Source organism: Leuciscus leuciscus, assembly GCF_965113295.1.
Source record: "Leuciscus leuciscus genome assembly, chromosome: 2".
NCBI lineage: Eukaryota > Metazoa > Chordata > Actinopteri > Cypriniformes > Leuciscidae > Leuciscus > Leuciscus leuciscus.
This window is the reverse complement of record NC_138726.1, coordinates 39,686,209-39,708,000: the sequence shown is the minus strand read 5'-3', so window position 1 is coordinate 39,708,000 and position 21,792 is coordinate 39,686,209. Positions and strand designations below refer to the sequence as shown.

At 39.8% G+C, this 21,792-nt stretch overlaps 1 protein-coding gene across 1 annotated transcript in view; it reads left to right on the top strand.

Annotated features, from left to right (window-relative positions):
- Window positions 1-19,597, top strand: part of lgr4 (leucine-rich repeat containing G protein-coupled receptor 4) — a 72,855-nt gene extending 53,258 nt beyond the window's left edge. The window contains exons 6-19 of the mRNA XM_082162590.1: window positions 4,297-4,512; window positions 5,814-5,885; window positions 7,082-7,150; window positions 7,705-7,776; window positions 7,882-7,953; window positions 8,366-8,434; window positions 8,657-8,728; window positions 9,434-9,499; window positions 9,607-9,678; window positions 13,138-13,209; window positions 13,523-13,648; window positions 14,028-14,125; window positions 14,275-14,331; window positions 15,941-19,597. Coding sequence (XP_082018716.1) covers window positions 4,297-4,512; window positions 5,814-5,885; window positions 7,082-7,150; window positions 7,705-7,776; window positions 7,882-7,953; window positions 8,366-8,434; window positions 8,657-8,728; window positions 9,434-9,499; window positions 9,607-9,678; window positions 13,138-13,209; window positions 13,523-13,648; window positions 14,028-14,125; window positions 14,275-14,331; window positions 15,941-17,313 — 2,506 coding nt within the window. The 3' untranslated portion in view covers window positions 17,314-19,597. The remainder of the gene's footprint in view (window positions 1-4,296; window positions 4,513-5,813; window positions 5,886-7,081; window positions 7,151-7,704; window positions 7,777-7,881; window positions 7,954-8,365; window positions 8,435-8,656; window positions 8,729-9,433; window positions 9,500-9,606; window positions 9,679-13,137; window positions 13,210-13,522; window positions 13,649-14,027; window positions 14,126-14,274; window positions 14,332-15,940) is intronic.
- Window positions 19,598-21,792: the final 2,195 nt, after the last annotated feature.

The window sequence follows — 21,792 nt, the reverse complement described above, 5'->3', positions numbered from 1 at the left end:
TAATAAACTGACTATGCAGAATTTTAAGGCATCATGCATGTTCAGGGTGTCCGTGGGGTTGTAAAAAGTATTAAAAGGTAGTAAATGAAATTAGTCAAAATTAAGGGCATGAAAAAGTAATAAACGTCATCTGACGAGGTATTAAATTTCCGAACCCCCATCCAACTAGGCCTATGAGTTTCAATTTGTGTTAAGTGCAGGCCTTTCTTCTAAAATTCCAAAAATTCGCGTGGATTTATTTATATGTTGTGAGTAGGACCTGAGCGATATCATTCATGAGACTTGGTGTTCGTTCGCGCGCAGCGCGCTGAAACAAACTGGGTACCCGGCTGGTTTGCTACTAAACCTGTTTGCGAGTTCGCTTCTATTTCAGTCATTTAAGAGACATCAGGGTTTTTCCTGCATTGAATTTTTTTTTGGCGGCCACCAAAGCTTTATTTGATCGGTGAGTAGCCTAATGTAGATGACTGCTGCGTTCGTGACAGGGTGCGAACAAGCAGAGAGAGCCCCGGTCGCGCGCGCGCGCGCGCGCACTCTCTTCACTCTTGCTCTCTCTCATCCTCGCTATATTAATCAAAATCGATTGACACAATGGTAAAAGGTCGGAAGACCGAAGTTTCACGTGTCGCATTCGGAGATTTATTTCTTGAATTACCGCTGGGTGTGAATTGTGCTAAAATACACTGCCTTATCTTCTCTGAAAAGCATTCCGCACATTTAGCGGACATAAACCACACTTTCAATAAACAAAAAAAAACCTATCCAGTGAGGAAATGTTTTCTGTGTTGACACAAATCTTGTGCGATGTCCTAAACTGCCGGGATAATCACACAATGCGTACACGTCCGCTAATGACATAATTAATGACATAATTCGCGAACTAATGACTCCTTTGAACCGATTCACTTTAATGAATGGTTAAAACAACTGATCTGTCTGACACTGATCTCACGAGACGTCTGAATCGGTGTATAACAAATCGGTAACACTTTACAATATGGTTCCATTTATTAAACTCTAGTCAACTATATTAATTAACATTAACTATTAATAAAGTGCACTTCTACAGCATTAATTAATCTTTCTCAATGTTAATTTCACCATTTACTAGTAGCCTACATTATTGAAATCAAAAGTTGTATTTGTTAACATTAGTTAATGCACTGTGAAGTAACATGAACAAACAATTAATGTATTCATGTTAGAGCTGTAGCGGTGCGTCGATGACATCGACGCGTCGACGCCAAAATTACGTCGACGTCATATTTTTTGCGTCGACGCTTCTTTATTTATTATCTATTTATTTTTTTGCACCATTCCCGGAGGTACAGCTCGCCACACACACACGTCTCCTTTCTCTGCAGAATGCCACAAATCCGCTCAACCAATCACAGCGCACCATTCCACGCATTGTAAACAGTAACGGTGGCGCTCTGACACCCGGCATCCTAGTTTTCCTTATCTACTTTGCACTTTTTGATCAACAAACAAACAAAAAAAATAATACATTGATGAACCTGTGGTGGATTCTGCCGTAGGGAAGAAACGTAAGCCATCGAAATCTAATCATTTACGTGAGGAGATTAAGAAGATGAGGCACGCGGGAGGAAGAGAAATGCCGACTGATGCTTGTTCTCACACGACAGCGTCAAACTTCTGTCGAATGCTGACACGTTAACCCCAGGGGATCTTTTAAAAAACTTTCAATTCTTGTACTCAAAGTCAACGAAAACCGAGCAGGACCTAAGCCATTTTACAGCTGATCGCCGTCAAAAAAGAAGGTCGCCGTCGTTCAGAAGGTATTTCTAGCGATGGCTGATTGAATGTAGCCTATGTTTAGTCCAGATTAGTATTGACCGAGTTCAGAGGCTGTCATATGTGGATCAACTTACTTTGTTGTGTATTTTCAACAGTTTCAATGTGAAAATTAACTTTTATATTGATTCAATGGATTAATTGCATGAAAAAAAAAAGGATTTATCACATTTATACTATATTATTCAGAAGTAAACATTGTAGCTGACAGTGTGTTTATGTCAGAATGTTTATTTTTAAACCACAACCTTCTAAGTGCTTCTTTTACCAATATATTTAACATATCTTTTGCATTTCTCATCCAAACAACGTCAAACTTGGCACTGCACTTACTCGTGCCCAGACAGCTGTCGAGTTTGAAATCCATCGGAGTAACGGCTCGACAGAGATATGCGAATAACAGACAGGATAAATAATTCCAATTAGTCGTTAGATTAGTCGACTAATCGATAAAATAATCGCCCGACTAATCGTTTAATTAATAATCGTTTACCCCAGCACTAATTCATGTATGTAAACTACGTAGTATTTTCAGGTTATTTATATTATAATGTGTAGAAACATTACCAAAAAAAAATAAAATCATTTAGTTTAGACTGGAGTGAGGTGAAACCAGAAAAAAAGTGCAAAGCAAGTTATTGTTATCTAGCAGCTAATTTTTTTTTTATCTGGCAGCTAATTTTATTCACTTGTACAGTATATGGTAGAAAATTAGACTATTAGTTAAAATAAACTTTTTAATGCTACTTTTTTTATTCTACTTTTTGATATTGATATGATTATAGACCAAAATAATTATCAGGTCTAGCAAGAAGGATTTTATCTTAAAAAGCTATGAAATCAAGTGGTAAAATCACAGCTTAAAAAACAAACAAAAAAAGTTACTTTTCACTTTACACCGCTACATTTGCAGCTTGATGTCGTGCTGGTATTAAAAAATATTGTGAAGGTATTAAAAAAGGTATTAAAAGGTATTAAATTCAACTTAAGAATTTCTGTATATACCCTGATGTTTCTGATGTGACCTTTATTTTTTGCATAGAATGCAATTGAGTCAAGCTTAGTGAAAAATATTTCTATCCAAGATGGCAGACACAGCACTATAAATTTAGTAATGATTTAATACAGAAAAGTGCCAATAGGATTGGCTCAGTCTAATTCAAAATTGACTTTTTTTACTCAATATTTGGGTGTTCTATGGATTTTTATTGGAAACTATGAATAGTTTACCCAAACATGAAATTAATTTACTCACTGTCATGTCATTTTAAACCCATAAGACTTTGGTTAATCTTTGAAACACAAATCAAGATTGTCCATGAAACCTGAGAGGTTTCGGTCCATTGATCTGCAGGAAGTCTGACTTTTTGACACTTGGGTAGATTTCCCCTTGTAATTTCACTATTTTCTACTTCTACTGTTATATTTATATTTACTTATGTTTAGTGTTTAAACATAATAAATATAATGATAAAAATGTATGTGCTTTCTTTTTTGCATGATAATAAATTTGAAGTAATTTTTTCCAAAATCATCAGGCACATCAGCAAGCAATCCGACTTGTGACACCATTATGTTTGATGGACATAGATACGGTACCGCCTTTGAAAAGCAGTAGGCGTGGTATAGCAATCGCTGTGGTGAGGTCAGTTTAGTCATTTATGAGGTTCTATTTTAGTTAGAATAGCTAGGTAGGCAATTCAGCAAGGTCTGGTAACAGAGCATTTGTGAGTGAGTGTGGGTTTCCACATTTTTGTGCTTTGTCCTGTTCCAATGGTAAGGTTATAAGGCTTTTTTCTTGTTCTAACTAAGATCTCCACCTACACATACCCTAGTCTTTTGTGTTTTAATTGTATAATCACAGGGCAGGGAGAGTATAGCTTAGTCAGTGTCAGCCATTTATAAACAGGAAGTCACCACCCCACCGTTATTACCCATCAACCCCTTCCTCCTAGTGATTGGCTCCGATTCCAATTCTTAGTGCCCTAACTTAGAAAATAGAAATAGAAAATTCTCCACATGACTTGTGCGCTATATTCATAGTCTTCTGAAGTCATATGCAACACACACTTGTTGATAAGTATATACATACTGAGTCAGATCTTTTAAGCATCTACAGTATTTGACACAGCACTGTTTATTTCGGTCACAAGCCCTCAGGGCTGAAAGGTGCAGTTCCTTTTTCTCATAAAGCCATTGAAGCGGCCCCTGAGTGGGGCCAGGGCTCCCACCTGGGCTGTGTGAAAAGGGAGGCCAGTGTAGTGAGATCATGGAAACGTCTTGTGTTTCTTTAACAGCACAGTGTGCAGAGACTGAGTGTTAACTGATGTTTTAGCACCTATGTGACGGCACACTGTTATTCCCAATATGCGCTGGTGCTGTATTTGTAGAAGCGGCTGTTTCGATAAGTAAAAGCGTTTTCAGCTCATTTATGCTCTATCCGCATCAGGGTTCCTGAAATCTCTTCCTATTTCTGTGCAGGCGGTTGGATGCTAACCACATCACTTCAGTGCCTGAGGACAGTTTTGAGGGTCTGCAGCAGCTCAGGCACCTCTGGTTGGATGACAACAGCCTGACTGAGGTTCCCATTGTCCCCCTACAGCACCAGAGTAACCTGCAGGCCCTGACGTTGGCCCTTAACCGGATCACACACATCCCAGACAACGCCTTCGCCAACCTCTCCAGCCTGGTTGTATTGTGAGTACTGTGCAATTTCGGCCACATACACTAGAGTAATTCATCCTGCTTTTAACACTGATAAATTTACCTTCCCCTGTTGCCTTTTACCACACATCAGTTAAATCCATCAATGCGCTACACTAACTGTAGTCCTAGGCGGCTCGTAAAACACTCATACAAATACACTTGCACATGGTTAAGTACACACACAGGTAAACAGCAGCGTGGATGGGTGAATTTAGAGAGAGAAAACGGGAAAGCAAAATGGACCCTTGTGTCTTGCAAAGTCAAACAGAGGCTATAGACTCTCTCTCTCTCTCTCTCTCTCTCTCTCTCTCTCTCTCTCTCTCTCTCTCTCTCTCTCTCTCTCTCTGTGCCTCACTTGGAAGCTTCTCTGTGGGTCTGATTTTCCAATTACATTCCAGCTGCTGGAAAATATTTGTCTTAGGAGTGGAGGCCAATTAATCCGTTAAGTAGACTGAACAAACACACAGACCTGTGTGGTGAAGTGCTCAGAAGAACTACTGAGGAGTTATCCGTTCAGAGAAAATGTTTGTGTTAATGTTCTGCTGAGAATTGCATCTTTTTAATGACTGGAAAATCCAAGCAAAATAGACATCCCTTAGTCATCCCTAGTCATCTGAATGGTTATAAATGGATTCATTAATACCTCTCAGGTTATATTTACCACAATCTATTGGCCCTCTTTTTAGTGCATATAGTCATTTTATCACACAGGACTCACTGTATAACTAACCAAACACACTGTGGAAGTAAATTGTAAAATTTAATGGAGGATCAAAAAAGTGCACAAGAAAATGTACATCTTAAAATTAGTGATGACTGTTATATTGGGTACCTTCTTGATAATCAATGATATTAGTGTTTGGTTAAAAAAATTGAATAATAATTATATTGGTGGACATTAGATATTTAATAGTACATGCTCATTTCCCTTATTTTTATATTAAGGTCACCTGCCGTCATATGTTGCTCACAAATTTAATCTTTAAAAACATTAACGCTGTTAAAGGTAGTAATTAGCAACATTCAAAGTGAACAAAAAGTGAATGTTTGCCTAAATTCCCTTTTAACATTTACAATAATTGGTTTTATTTTTGAGTATTTTATTTTTAATATTTATTTAAAAAATGTACTTATTTTCATTTACACAAAATATAACATTCATCATCATACCATCAAAATAATTATCAGCCTATTGGCATCATCTAGAAACCCAACTTAAAATGATTGTGTGTAAATTAATATATAAGTGTTGCTTCTAAAATCTTGTTTGCCGTGTTGTCCGTGTTGTTCAGGCATCTACACAATAATCGGATTCAGGAGATTGGAAAAAACTGCTTTAATGGGCTGGACAACCTGGAGACATTGTGAGTTCCCCTTCACTTACACATGTAATCACACTTCCTGTCATTAAAGAGATTGTAATCTGCTAGAGTGGGTCTGTCATCAATAGCATCATACTACATATTTTTTACAAGAGATTGTATGTGGGCACAAGTGTAGTTACTCTGTGTGGTGTTTAGTATATGTATCTGCTGCCCTCTTCTGCAAGACTCAGGGTTGCAGAGAACATTGGGAGCCTCAGAAGGATGCCTCAGCTGACATTTATTTGAATACCAGTATGCAGTGTAGTAGAGAACACACTAGACATGGAGTACTTAACTGGTATGTGAGCAGAGACAAAGGTTGAGTAATCCATTGAACCGAGATCCCTAACCTTAAGCCTGAAACGTTACGGAATGTTTTTCATTTTGAATGAAAAGCATGTAATATATGACGTGTCAAAATAACATTAAATAACAATGTGCCAGTTGTTTTTCTGAATGTTTTAGAGAGTAAAATGCAATAGCTCATTTTAAAAAGATGCAGTAAGTGTGCTGTCTTCTTCGCTTGAATTGAGTTGATCAGGATTTACAGTATACTGATAAAGGACAAAGGAGTCTTTTAGGACCTTCGGCTTTACCTTATTGCCTCCGTTCTCTCTCTCCACTTACCACAGTTCGTTTAGCAAGCATCCACTGCGTCAGGGAGGAAGAGGCGAGGGGAAGGGGAAGGCAGATAGCCATCGCTGACTCTGCTTTATTTACTTATTCTGGCCATAATTAGGACAGGATGAGGACACGCCAACGTCCTGTGCCCCTGGGGAGGAGAGTGGGACACCAGACAGGGGCATTAGGGGGTAGAGAGGAAGTATCATGCCAGGTTGTATCGTGTGGCAGCTGAGATAAACAATAACACACTGAAGAAATCAGCAGACCGGCTGTCCTGACTGGCCTCTGTAAACAGCAGAGTTGATTTCTCTCAACAGATATTTTGTTTTCTCCATCTTTCATATTGTTCCTTTTCTGTTGTTTGGCAAAAAATTATCTTCAGTTAGGGCTGTCTTTAAACATAGAGCTGAAACAGAGGTGGCCCATATTATACTGCTTTATTAAATGTACAGTATAAAGAGCAAAGAGTTTCCTCTGTATTAGTGATGGTAGTGGTTTCGCTCAAGTGTTTCGTTCATACAAGGGAGGTTCTTCTAATATGAAAAACTTTCATCTGCCCTGTCTCCTTTTAGGGATCTAAACTTCAACAATCTGAAGACCTTCCCAGAGGCCATTCAGACACTGCCCAAGCTGAAAGAACTGTGCGTATATCCAAACACACACAGTCAAACAATCATTTACAGTCATTCTAATAGTTCCTCTCAGCCACTTGTTTTGTAGTCAGTTTTTGATATAGATGGTTGGTGTACCAGATTAGAATGTTGTTAGAAAATGGGGATTTCTGAACATCTTTTTCAGAGAGGAAAAAATCTAATTGTTTTGAAGTTTCAGGTGCTTCTTTCAGCATTTTTTATTTTTATGCATAAAAATAAAACATTTGGAGTCCTTTTTAAAATCAAGGAATATTAAAATAGTTTAAAAATGCACTCAAAATCAAGGGTCCCAAACAGGTGTAGGTTTGTTAACCTCATCACCATTGTGTTTAGAAATCCAGAGAGCTTTAAAAAAATTACTTGTGTCAAGCTGCCATCTAGTGTTAAGAATTAGAAGTGCTTCATAATATTGAGCTGTGATCAGTGATGTAGCAGTTATGAATCCTGAGGGAGAATGTTTCAGAGTGCTCATCTCACAGAGCTTCTTAAAGATTTTTAGCTTAATGATTTCATAATGATTAAAAATTTTCCCTGTTTTCCAGTGGATTTCATAGCAACAGCATCGCATCCATCCCTGAGGGAGCCTTCAGTAGGAATCCCCTGCTACGCACAATGTAAGCAAACGCTGATCCCACTGTCATGGAACACACACACACTGTCTCATTGAAATATTGTTGTGATTAATTGTTTTTGGCTATAAACATCCATTATGTCTTCAGCCATCTTTTTGACAACCCTCTCTCCTTCGTGGGAACTACTGCTTTCCAGAACCTGTCAGACCTGCACTCTCTGTAAGCAGAATCATTATTCAATCATTGTTCTGGAACTGAATTAATGACACTCACAATTAACATATTAGTGTGTAACTGGCAGGTGTCCGTTTGAATGACTGACCTGCATACCACAGTGTTTACTTGCTTTTATATGTTTCTTTCTATTTATTCAACTTTATAAGAATCATTCACCCCCAAAATTAAAAGATGGTTGTTCCAAACCAGTATAGTACTTTCTATCTTCCATGAAACACAAAAGTTGATGTTTAGGAGTTGCTGTTTTCCGTAAGGCACTTTTCTATATAATGGCCTATATATGATACTTTAATAATGCTTTTTTCTTAAATTTTGGAGCTTGAATAGAATAAAGCTTTTCTAACTAACTGATGATCACAGAGTTTTGATTTCTTGAATTTGTTATATATTTCAGAATGCTGCGCGGTGCCAGTATGATGCAGGATTTCCCCAGCCTGACTGGAACAATAAATCTAGAAAGCCTGTGAGTTTATTTCACACTGGATAAACATACGCAAAGAACAGTGTCAGTTAAAATAAAATCAACTGCAAAACATTTATGTAAGGTTCCCTAATATGGAAATGTCATACAGCACAGCCTGAAATAAATTCAAAAAAAAATTCAATGACAAGCCTTTAAAGTTTAAACTATAGTATAAATTAATCAAAAACACAATTCACATTTAATGTATCTTGTGTTGTTCAGGACTTTAACAGGAACTAAAATCAAAAGCATCCCAGCAGACCTGTGTGAGGATCTGACTGTGCTCCGAACACTGTAAGTCACACACGATGCATGAGCACGGTTCATAATTCAGTGCCACTCACACTGTTGACACAACAGTATAACACATCAGATACACAACGATATTAGCACTAAATGACACTTTGTAACCCTAAACTAATATGCTACGGCACACATAAGCATGTTTTTAAGCAGTGACATACCACTCATAACAGTTTGTAACACATGTCAGTCAGATGTCCATGAGCGCCCAGTGATGTGCCAGTTACAGCCTAGAGCGCTCAGTAATTAATCATCAGTCACAGGCCCCTTTACACGCAAAGGTTAGCCGTCACTCAAAACACTCACACACGGTCATGGAAAAGCCTTCAAGCCGGTGCTGTCATTTAAGATACTAACATATGCTCAGCATGTCAGTCATAACGTACACTCCCCTTTCCGCATCAGCTTCAAATACACAGACACACTCCATCGCACACAAGCGAAGTGTGCATCAGTCAAGCGTCATCCACCTCACAGGCGCGCGTACGCAGTGGCCTGTCAGAGGCACAGCTGCAGGGGGATGTTTTAAAGTGATGTCTAATGACCTCCCGGAGGAGAGCGAGCCAGACGCAGGCCTGCTCCCAGCCCGACTGCTGTAACACATCACACATCCTTTAGTTCCTGTCTAAACTTCATCAAAACATTTCCATTCCTCACAAGCTCAGTGTCTCAACATTTGTGTGTATGTTCTGACAGAGATCTTTCCTATAATGACATTGGAGACCTGCCGTCCTTTCAGGGCTGTGTTAGACTGCAGGACATGTAAGTTCCGTAATCGTGCTACGTTTTTCTACTGTTTAGACAATGTTCAGTACTTACATTTGAATTATGTTTATAAATAGGCTTTTTTATTATTATTTGTCCTGCAGAAGTCTACAGCACAACCAAATCCAGCAGATAGACAGAGGAACTTTCCAGGGGATGTCTAGCCTTAGAGTGCTGTAAGTAATAACAATTACTGTGCCGTAAATGTGTGTATATGCAAATGTTAATGTATAAACAGCAGGTCATTCTCACAAAACAATCCCAGAGAGGGTGATCACTCTTGTATTAGATGATCCTACATTATTACACATATTACACGGCTACCTACCACATAAATAAATAAATGGACATGAAATATTGATATGAATTCATTGGAAGATTTCATTATGTTAGAAGAAAGAGACTGTGGAGTGATACAACAGAGAGACCTGAAACTAGCACAGTTATTTAGGAAATGTTTTGTAGTTCGTCAATTATGCAATTAAGCACTCATTACATAAAAATATTTGGCCACAAAATATTGAAATTAACCAGTCAGAATAAAGTATTCAAAAGAGTCTTATTAATAATAATTACTGTAAATGGTCTAATAAACTATATTAATTGAAGAATTGTTTGTGATGATGATGATGATTATTATTAGGGATGCACCGTTACCACTTTTTCATAACTAGGCTGATACCGACGTGAAAGAGAATTTAATGCATTATTCAAGGCTTTCTAGGCACGCTTCAGCAATGAGAAGTACGAAATCGCTATTCGCTATTAACTCCTAAACCGTTAGGCGTAGTGTCTTATATCATTGGAATCCTTGGGTCAAGGCAGACAAAATGCATGACTTGAATTCAATCGTCACCTAGTGTTGCTTTCGTCAACGAAAAGAATGACTAAATATCGTCGTCAACGAACCTTTATCACGTGACGAAAACGAGACGAAACGCAACATACATGCTGGTTATGTGACGATAACTATAATTAAATGTATAATGCGATATTGTTGACGAATAAAAACGAGACTAAATGTGGTTTACAAAATAAAAGCTATGCTAAAATGTCTCTTCATTTTCGTTGACCAAAACGAGACGAGACGAAATGTTATGACGTTATTTCATCTCGTTTAGTCGCATTATTATTATTTTGCAGTATTTCTGTTTCCCGTGGCTCACTTCAGGGGCTGCATCAGGTCGCACTGTGCAGACGCAGGTGACGTCACTTCCTCAAGCCCCACTCGCGGCATTATTTAGAACAGTGGTTTTCAACCGGTGGGGCCCACTCTCCCAGGGGGGCGCGAGTAGGCTACAGCTCCCATGCTCCCCAAAAAAATTTCCATTTTGAAATGCAAGTGGTTGGACTATTATAACTAGGATTGGGTACCGAAACCAGGCACCGATATAGAACCGGTACCTAAGTAACTGGTATGTAACCGGACGGAATCAAAACGCAGATTTCGGTGCCTCATTTCGGTGTCACTTAAATGCCTCAGCTCGTCAGCTGTCGGTCGAAATATTTGTCATCTGGTTCTCCAAAACGAACGTAAGAAGCATCATCACCACATGTGATCGCTAGTTAACCGTTGGACGCGTACGATTGATCACACTGATTAGAACGTTCAGATCGCGTGTTCATTAACTTCTAAATTCAAATCTGCGTTCGTGCGTTAGTTGGCGCTGAGCCAGAGAGAGACGCGCTCAGCGCTGTCATATATCACAACTATTCAGTGTTTTCAACCACATAAAGAATATTTTAGGTTGCTAAAATTTGGGGGGGCCCAGCTTTCAAAAGGTTGAGAACCCCTGATTTAGAAGATGCAGCTGCGGTGAGTTACTGTATGTTCACACCGCCGCCGGCGAGAGCGGCAAAATTCGCTCTCGCCGCCCTGCCAACGACGCCGGAGAAAGATTCGGGACGCTCTGATGCTCTGACGTAGATCGAAGGCGTGATCTTTTTAAACCAATGTTTACAGTTAGCGTAACAACAAACAAAGTTAAGTCTGACGACCGTTTCACACATACTCCGTATGCGGTGCAGGAGCAGCACGCTCTAAAGTGCTTTCACATATGCTGCGTTTGCAGTGCGTTACTGATCCACGGCTGTACCACAAACACATACTCACTATTTTTATTTAAAATCCAGAAGTTATCAGCTACTTTTTTTTTTTTTTTTAAGTTTTGTCAGCATTGCGATTCTCTTTGTACACATATACACTCTTTAATAGACGTAATTCACTTTTAAGCACAATTTAAACAACGTATTATTATTCAATGCACTACTTCTATCTAGATTTATAAGCAAGTGGTAAAATATTTAGCCATGTAGTTATATTAAAATCGCAAACATTTTAAATTAAAACTTAAAATTGACAAACTCTCATGCCTTTTCTTTTGCATTGAAATTTTAATACAATAAATCTTGGATGTCACAAAGAACTTGTTTTTCAACCTCCACGAATGAGACGAGTGTTACTTTTCTGTTCGCTATTTTTGCTATTTTTCCATAGTGGTACACTATATTGACTGGGTTAAATAGAATTGCATTATTAAATAGAGTCATTGACTAAAACTAGACTAAATGTCATCAGTTTTCGTCGACTAATAGTTATGGATAATTCTGACTAAAATAAGACTAAAATGCTCAGACTTTTAGGCGACTGAAACTTGACTAGACTAAAAAGAGTATGAATGTGACTAAAACTATTAAAAACTAAAATGACAGCTTGACACAAAGACTAGACTAAAACTAAAATTAAAACAGGCCGCCAAAAACAACACTATCGTCACCCTGGCAAAAAAATGAATGAAAAGAATTATCTCTAAGGGGCGCTAAAACGTTAGAAGTGGGAGGAGCCTTCGCGTTTTTCACGTGCATAAAGTATTGTATACTGCACGATTTTTCGCCCACGACGTTCATGCCGTGTGGTAGAACTCCTCATCCTGGGCAACTTTGCCTCTAGGATTGTCGCTGTCAATCGAATCGTTTGTTAAATATGGGAGATTATTTCAAAAAACACCTTTGTCTAATTAGTCCTAGGTTTTTGGCTCAACCTTAATAAAACCCCTGCGTCACAATTCTCTGGACTCTCAAGGTCAATAATTATCAAAACAAATGTTTTACTTTGGCCTTTGGATAGCTATAGCTGGGTCATTTAGAAAGTAGGCAACCCAAAAGCCTATCAAAGATCAAAGCTCAGAACTTTGTGAACACATGTGGCACATGATTCTAAAGAAGAATGCAAACTTTTATGGAGATCGGCCCATGGTGGGGCTATTACTGTTAAAAAGGTGTAAAAATTATGCATTTATATGGCAGATTCCATGAAATGGCTGAAAATGGCCCTCTTTCTGCCTGATATGCGTAGAACTTCACGAAATTGGATGTGCACATGCGTCACATGATTATATGCCATAGATGGCACTTTAACGGTTATAAAGGTGTCTTAAATGGTTAAGAGAGCTTTAAGGCACACCTAGCAACACATGAGTGTAAAATGACTTTTTCAATCAAGTGAATTGCAGTTCACTAATCACATCTCCTCACAGTGAACTCGCACAAGGCCAGATTCCTGAAATCTGAATTTTTACCCAGAGCCATCTGTATATGTTTAGCTTGTGTCTGTTTGTTTTCACACTGCTTTACAGAGACCTGAGCAGAAACCGGATCAAGTTCATCCACAGAGATGCTTTCCTTTCTCTCAGCGCTCTCACCAACCTGTGAGTGTTTAGTCAAAGTGTATGCTCTCATAATTATTCACATTCATTGTATTTCAGTGGAAAAACTGCTGGGAAATTGAAAATATAATTGTCATGATTTAACAGTCAGGACATACATTGCTCTTTAATTAGATATTAAAAGTACTTTGCAGTGTGTGTGTGTGTGTGTGTGTGTGTGTGTGTGTGTGTGTGTGTGTGTGTGTGTGTGTGTGTGTGTGTGTCTGCGTGTCTGCGTGCGTGCGTGTGTCTGCGTGCGTGTGTGTGTGTGCGTGTGTACATGAATATAATTGCCGTTTTTCCATCATGCCATTAGGGATCTCAGTCTGAACTCCCTAGCCAGTGTTCCTACCGCAGGACTGAGTGCACTGAACCAGCTTAAACTGACTGGAAATGTGGAACTGAGGAACGGTCTAATGTCTAAAAGTCTGCCTAAACTCAGGTAGAGCTCTTCACAGCCTTACTCATGTGCCTCTGACTGATTACAGGTCATTAAGGTTGCTCCTGTGTCCCAGTTCAGTTTATATGAATAATGATGTGACATCCTTACCTTCACCCATTCTCTGCAATCACACTCAGAGTGCACTCAAGAAATCAGAGACCTTGAGCCTTTCTTTGATCAAAACCCAGATAATTAAGTAACTCTTCATGTCTTCCTAATCAGTTTGTCTCTCTCTCTCTCTCTCTCTCTCTCTCTCTCTCTCTCTCTCTCTCTCTCTCTCTCTCTCTCTCTCTCTCTCTCTCTCTCTCTCTCTCTCTCTCTCCCTCCCTCTCTCTCTCTCTCTCTCTCTCTCTCCCTCCCTCTCCCTTTGTCCCCAAAGGTCCATTACGGTTCCCTATGCCTACCAGTGTTGTGCTTTTGTGACTTGTGACAGCGCAGTTAACCAAGCTGAGGATGACGAGCGGAGAAATACATTTGGTATGACTTTTTGGCATATAGTATAATGCTGTTAAGCTCAGCAGCTTCTGGTGTATGTGGCCACATGTGATTGAATGAGGTGGCCTGGCTGTGTTTATGTGTGGTATTATGTTTCTCATAGTTGACATGCTTATAAATGTATTTGTTAGGTGGTGAGGAGGAGATGGAAAGGATTCCTCTAGTCATGCACTGCTCACCCTCACCGGGTAAATACAAAGAAGTCTATTTTTCTCTCCTTTTGCTACAGCCAGAGAACTCTTGGTAATCTAATGTTACAAGATACTCACAGAATTAGTACCACCATAACACATTTACTATGGGATGCACAAAACATCTGTACCATATTGGCCGTTTTGTTTTATTATTAATAAAAAAATATTTCTGTGCATTCCCATTATGTAATGTACACTAACGTTCAAAAGTTTGGGGTCAGTAAGGAGCTCCAAATCAGCATATTTGAATGATTTCTGAAGAATCATGTGACAGTGAAGACTGGAGTAATGATGCTGAAAATTCAGCTTTGCCATCACAGGGATAAATTACATTTTAAGAAAAGAAAAGGTTATTGTAGATTGTAATACTATTAGGCCTGTCACGATAACAAATTTTACTGGAAGATAAATTGTCCAAGAAATTATTGCGATAAACGATAATATTGTCGTTCAAGACCATTTTCATCTAATATAATGATAATGGCATAATAATTCAGGTACACCTTTTCAAAGATCTATAAACTTTTATTTCTTAAGAATATTAAACATTGAAAAGGAAAACATTTTAAATATCCACAAAAAATGAACAAAACAACCAAAAACAATAAAAGCAATGTCTGTTAACAAAAAAATTCACTTGTTCACAAATACCAAAAACAATAAATAAAATGGATGTAAACAAAATTGCACTTCAAAAATTATTAAACATTAGGCTTAGACATAAATAGTGATGCATTCCATAACAGGCAAAACTGCCGGTTAGGACATTTGTAAACAAATAAAAAAAAGCCTCAACAGGCCATATCACACTATTTTGCACTGTCCTCCTGTTACTTTGTCGACTAAACAAACGCCCGAGTGATTGTGTAACTTACTGTCGGGAAGATGGAGACGCACTTTATTGCGTGTATATGCTACACACTGAAAATACTTGGTTAGGATTAGGGGTGAGGAGTGCGTGCGTATTACACGCCATAAAGTGCGTTTCATATGCACGCAAAAACTATTTTTGGCGTATAAATCAATATTGAAATGGCACGAGAAATAACATTCGTGGTATACAGTAGATACGCATTTTCATGAGATCGGGCTCGCTGTCGCGTTTGGCTTTGAAACCAATTCCATCTTTTTCTTTTTTTTCCCTCCAACTCACAACTAGCGTCTTTTCTCTCTCCCGGCAGTCGCCGCAAGCAGTCCTGCCGGCGCTTTCCCATACAAAGACCATGTGACTGACAAGCGCCGCGGCGCCGCCTCCCCACACAAAGACCATGCAACTGACAAGAGGGTTCACTCCTATACGCTAAGGAACCGAGAGTGGTCATCCAGTCTCTTTGGTAGAGAGAGAGAGAGAGAGAGAGAGACACGAGGAAAACAAACAAGCATGCAAATGGAATTATCGCGGCCGGAAAAATGACCGAGCTCATTTTTTTTATCGTGCGATTAATTGATTTATTGACTATCGCGACAGGCCTAAATACTATTTCACAATATAAAAAATTTTACTGTATTTTTTATCAAATAAATGCTGGATCTTTAATCTTTTTTTTTAACATAGAATATTGACTTAGCCTTTTATACACTCTTATGCATTTCCATCTTTCAGGGGCATTTAAACCTTGTGAACACTTGTTGGGAAGCTGGATGATCCGATTGACCGTGTGGTTCATCTGCCTGGTGGCGCTCCTCTTCAACTGCCTGGTGCTTGCAGCCACCTTCTCCCCACGCACCTCTCCTCTCTCCCCATCCCGACTCCTGGTGGCTCTCCTGGCCTCCGCTAACCTGCTGACAGGGGTCTACGTGGCAGCACTGACACTCCTGGACGCCATCACCTGGGGCTCGTTTGCAGAGTATGGCGTGTGGTGGGAAACGGGTGCCGGATGTCAGGTGGTGGGCTTCCTCGCTGTGTTTTCATCAGAGTGGGCTGTCCTGCTGTTGGCGTTAGCTGCGGTGGAGCGTTGCTTTGCTGTGAGGGCTCTGATGGGGAAGGCAGGAGCTCTGAGGTCCAGTAGCGAAAGGAGGGAACGACGAAGAAGGTTTGGTATCGCTGCACTCCTGTTGGGATTGGTATCTATCGCGGCGGCCTGCCTCAGTCTGTATCATGAATCTGCCATGGGCTCTCCTCTCTGCCTGCCCTTCTCTGGAGGTCCCGGACCAGGTCTGGGGTTCACAGTGGCCCTGGTGCTATTGAACACACTAGCGTACCTGCTGAGCGCGGTTGTCTATATGCGGTTATACTGCAGACTGGGTCGTGCCCAGTTGGCTGACCCCGAGCAGGCCGGGTCTGTGAGGCATATTGCCTGGCTCATCTTCACCAACTGCATCTTCTTCTGTCCTGTAGCAGCTTTCTCATTCGCTCCCCTGCTGGCCGGGACCAGTAATGCAGTGGGCGGACCGGAGATGGCCAAATCCGTGACGCTCATATTCTTTCCCCTCTCTGCCTGCTTGAACCCTGTGCTGTACGTCTGCTTCAGTCCCTCCTTCAGATATGACTGGCTTCGGCTTAGAGGACGGGGGAGGGCCGGAGGTTGCGGTGGGCTGGTTGGTAAAGTGGTCACTAAAGGGACGGTAGCAGGAGGCTCAGCGCTATCTGACGACGGCGAAGGCTTGTCTAGCGATTGCGGAATGTACACAAAGTTGCACAGCAACACTCGGGGAATGTGTGAACACTGTGACCCTGCCCTCCACATCAGGACATCTTCCTCATCTGCTTCCTCCTCTTCCTCAGCCTGCAGACATTTAGTGAAGTCCCACAGCTGCCCTGCCCTGATGGCGAATGCATCTCAGTGCCTGAGCTCAGAGGGGTACTGGCCCGACACCGGGACGCTTTCCGCCCAGTCAGAATATGGAGACGAGGGCGATTCGTTTGTGTCAGACAGTTCGGAGCAGGTTCAGGCTTGCGGCCGAGCTTGTTTCTGTCAGAGCCGCGGCCTCCCTTTAGTACACTACTCTTATAACCTCCCCCGCATGACAGACTGAGCTCACAGCCCCGAGCACTCACACACTCACTTCCTCACAGAGTCCTCCAGGGTGTGGAGTGTCCCTGCTCCGCAAGGACAGAGAACAGGGAGGGGCTGAACACGTGGCTGCAGAGCCATTGAGACAAACAGACCGGAAGCACTTTTCACACTTGTGTGTGCGCGTGTGTGTGTGTGTGTGTGTGTGTTTGAGTGAATATAGACCAAATCCATGAAAAGGGAATCTGACAATACAGAAAGACTCTCTGAGCCAAATGTTGTCAGCAAACAACATGTCTTGTTTTCTGTTTCCTGTCCCCCTCAGCCAAATTCAGTTGCATTGGCACCCAGGGGTGATTGACAGTAGGATGGACTCAGTAATCTTATCTCCCAGTGCCTGCCTTTCAGTTTGCAAGTGTAGAACTTGTCTGTTTATTTTCTTGGGGCATTTTTAGAAGAGAAAAATATATTTTCCCTTTTATTCTTTAAAACGTTTGTCCTTTCGATTTAAAGCAGGGATATATGTGCCATTGTTGATTGTCTTTTTTCTTATTCCTTATTGTCATCATAAAGCCTGACTGTCTATGTAGCAAAGTTCCTCCTTATACTGGAGTTCCAGTTTGCCGATGAGAATGTAATGTTCATGCTGTCTTGTTCATGCCCTCTCATTTCTGAGTAAGTTCAAGTTGGCCGTAATGTTGAAAAGCATTCATTCCTTGCCTGTTTTTTTCTGAAAGTGATCCTAAAAACAGTCCTCTCCTTCAGCTAAAAGAGTGATCCAGTCATGCCAGTACTCTATTAACTGTTTATAAAATGAAATCATATTTAATTTATGTTATACAATGACCTTTGGATGTCTTGACCAGAGCGCTTCCTTAATCACTAGTAAGTTTCTAATAATTTATTTTAAGACATGGAAATGCTTTGATGAATGAATGGCAAACTACACTTTTTTAAATTTTTTTATTCTGCTATTAAGTCACTAGATCATTTTGATATGTATTTTGTACACTGGTAGTGAAAAAAATGGGTTTCATGTTAGTCATGTTATGGTTGATAAACTATATATATTAATATTTATACTATTAGGTCTAAAAATAAATTAAAAATAAAACTCTAAAAGTGAAAATCATTTTTTTACATTCTACAACTGAACTTATCACGACATAATTTAACATGAAAAGTTTAAGATTTTCTTAAGATTACATTTAACAGTGTTATAAATTATTAGTTTTTAAAGATTATCTTTAATTGAGAATTTGATGACTGCAAACATAATCTAAATGTAAAAATATGAAAAATTTAATTTTCTATATTGTTAAATCCCAATAAAATAAAAATTGTATCTTATAAATAAAAAATCTTATAAATGAAAATATCTTGATCTTGAATATTGTGCATCCCTACATAAGAGCTGATGTTACATGCTTTGTACCAAGGTCTTTAAAATTCATAGCCTGTCCTTATGAAAACCCTTTTTTTCCTCTACACTTAACATCCATACAGTAGCATCTGTGTGATCAGCTGTATAATATATTGATGTTGATGTTGCCATTAAGCTATGTCATGTGGGATGGACAAGGGGACCAAAGTATGTCTTTGTGTTCAGGAATATAGAACATTTCATCATAATGATTCTACTTGTATACCTTTGTCCATGTATGTTCAGGAATTCAAGTGAAAGGAAATGTGTGTTTGTTTGCCTTGGATACCGAATGTCAACACCTTCCTTTGGTCTTCTAACATGTTTGCAAAGTGGATGCCATTTTGCCAGTCATATAAGCTCTGGCATCAACTGACAAGCCTTGCAGGTCGTAGCTACTAGAACTGACAGAATTCCAAAGTGTGTGTGTGTGTGTGTGTGTGTGTGTGTGTGTGTGTGTGTGTGTGTGTGTGTGTGTGTGTGTGTGTGTGTGTGTGTGTGTGTGTGTGTGTGTGTGTGTGTGTGTGTGTGTGTGTGTGTGTGTGTGTGTGTGTGTGTGTGTGTGTGTGTGAGAGAGAGAGAGAGAGAGGTTTAGAGATGTCAGTATGTTGTAAATTATTTTTGTAGGACACATCTAATCAAAAATGGGATGCATTGTCTAACTGTGGAAGCTACCTCTTCAACCGTAGTGGCTACCAGTAGTGAGTAGTACATGTGGTTATGTTTTCATTTTTATTTTGTTGGTATGATTGCTTGCGCTGTAAATACATCTAGTTGTATGTTCTCACTGAATGAGTCATGCGTTAGTTTGTACTGGGAGAAAATTACATACTGTATACAGACATTTTTGTAAACCAAACTATATAAACTGATTCGCTTTAAAGATGGGATTGCTTGTCCTTTGTTATCAAGTTTCTCTCTTGATAGTTTATTCCTCTTTTAGTTGATGAGTTACACGTGTTGTGTCATGCTCTTTTTATTCCGAGTTGAAATCCAAGGTCCTGACACTGCTCATTATAAAGCAGTAGTCTCATTGATAGATTTAAAGTTTTAACCTTGCAGTATTATGCCTGTCATCCTAAATTGACGCTGCTTTATAATAGTGACTGCAGCTCCTAAAACTTCACCTTCGTGTCATAACAATGAACATTAGCGCTTCAATGCTTTTTATTAAAAAATAGCAGCCATCCCCAATATTAAAATGTTTAATGTGGTTAATGCATTAATTATCCTTTAACCTGTAATGGCATTTAAATACCTGACAAGATTAGTTATTCAATTAATGGAGCATTACTACGTTTTTAAAAAGAGGAGAGTGTCTACAAAACAATCATCTATTAAGCCCATGGGAATTGTATGTTTCCTAAAAGAAAAAAAACATCACAGCCGGTGCTGTGGAAAACGGCTCCGCCAATCAAGCAGCCGGGTCGGGGATTGTGGAGCCACCAGACACTGCCAGAAGGGATAGGGAGGGGTTCTTAATAAAGGGAATAGTCCATTGTTCTTTTTTCTGCTTCTAATTTTCGTCTTATCAGACTCCCGATGCTTAAAAAAGGCTGATTCTATTTTGTATGTGGATGGAGTTTAACTGCCTTTTTGCCTTTTATTATGATAGGACAGTATGGGATCGAGAAAAAATCAAGAGCCGGGACTTGAACTCGGGTCGCCCAAAAGCGCAAAATGTCACTGCAGAGACCACTAGGCTATCATGGCCAATTAATCAGCATCAGTTTGATGACTATTTGAACCTCACTGTGTAAGAAACATGGGGGGAACAGAATCCGACCGCAAACAATTCAGTTGTCGAAATCCGTTCCCATTATGAGAGGTGTTGATGTAGTGGCTTAATGGATGTTTATTATATTCTGTGTGTGGGATGGAGCTTGACCAGCATCATTTATATACATATTAGTTCCTCTTTGTGTAAGAAACATGGTGGGAACAGAATCCGACGGCAAACAAACCAGCTGTCGGAATCCGTTCCCCCTCTCCCATTATGAGAGGTGTTGATGTATTGGCTTAACTGGAGGGGCGGAATAAGAACATTTGAAGTAGACCCCCTGGAGCTCATCGTCGAGTTGCTAAAACATCTCAGTGGGAATCTTTCCTAAGGTGCCCGTAATTGAACCAAGCGCTTAAGCATGAATGCTTTCTGCAATATTACAGTCACGCTAGTTAATGCTTAATAAACTGCCATCTTACGTTCTTTTAGTACAGATCTTTGCACACTAAACATCCATGATTGAAGATTCTGATCTTACCTGACTTACGGGCGGTTTGGTGTTTGAGGAGATCTATAGTTTTCTTTGCAGACCTCACTGCATGTGTTGAATGGATAGCTTTGATTAGGCAGGGGTGAGAAGTAGTAGCCTGCCAGGATTTGTTATTACCTTAATGTTCCTGGTGATAGACTAAAACCATCCAGGCTGAGAAAAAGACTCATTACTAAGACTAATATCACCATCAGTACTAAATATACGGCTTGTGACAGGCAATTCAACACGTAATTAGTGATTCTGACTGGAAGGAGGCCTCATATGCTCCAGTTCTCACCAGTCCAGCAGATGGTTGTGGCTTGTATGCGCCTCTAGATGGCAGTGCTGTTCAGCTGGTTTACAGAGTAACGCTTTCTCATTTTCCGTGCAACTTCAGCTTTATATTAAACGGGAGATTTTCCCCAGCCGCTGAGAGCCTCTGATCTTTCCAAATGTCCTCCTGTAACCTTCATATGTAAGTGTACACTGCGTATGGACCTGCTTTGCCACTACTAGCAGAGAAACCACCTGCTTGAGGTAGGATAATAAATTAAGCGCCCACTTAGGTATTAACGTTAGGCCTAATAAAAATGTGCATGAATTTAAAAACTCAGAATGTCTATATATCTGTAACGTTATATGCCACGCTCTAACTTCAAGAGTCATGTAAATATGATCCAGATTTATGGCCTGGATTTTTGTTGTCTGGTATTTATTTTACTATTTCCAATATCTGACAGGCTACTGCTGCAATCATTCTACCATACAAAGATGTAACGTTAGGCCTATGACATTGCCATTTTATAAAGTATTTAGTCTCCAA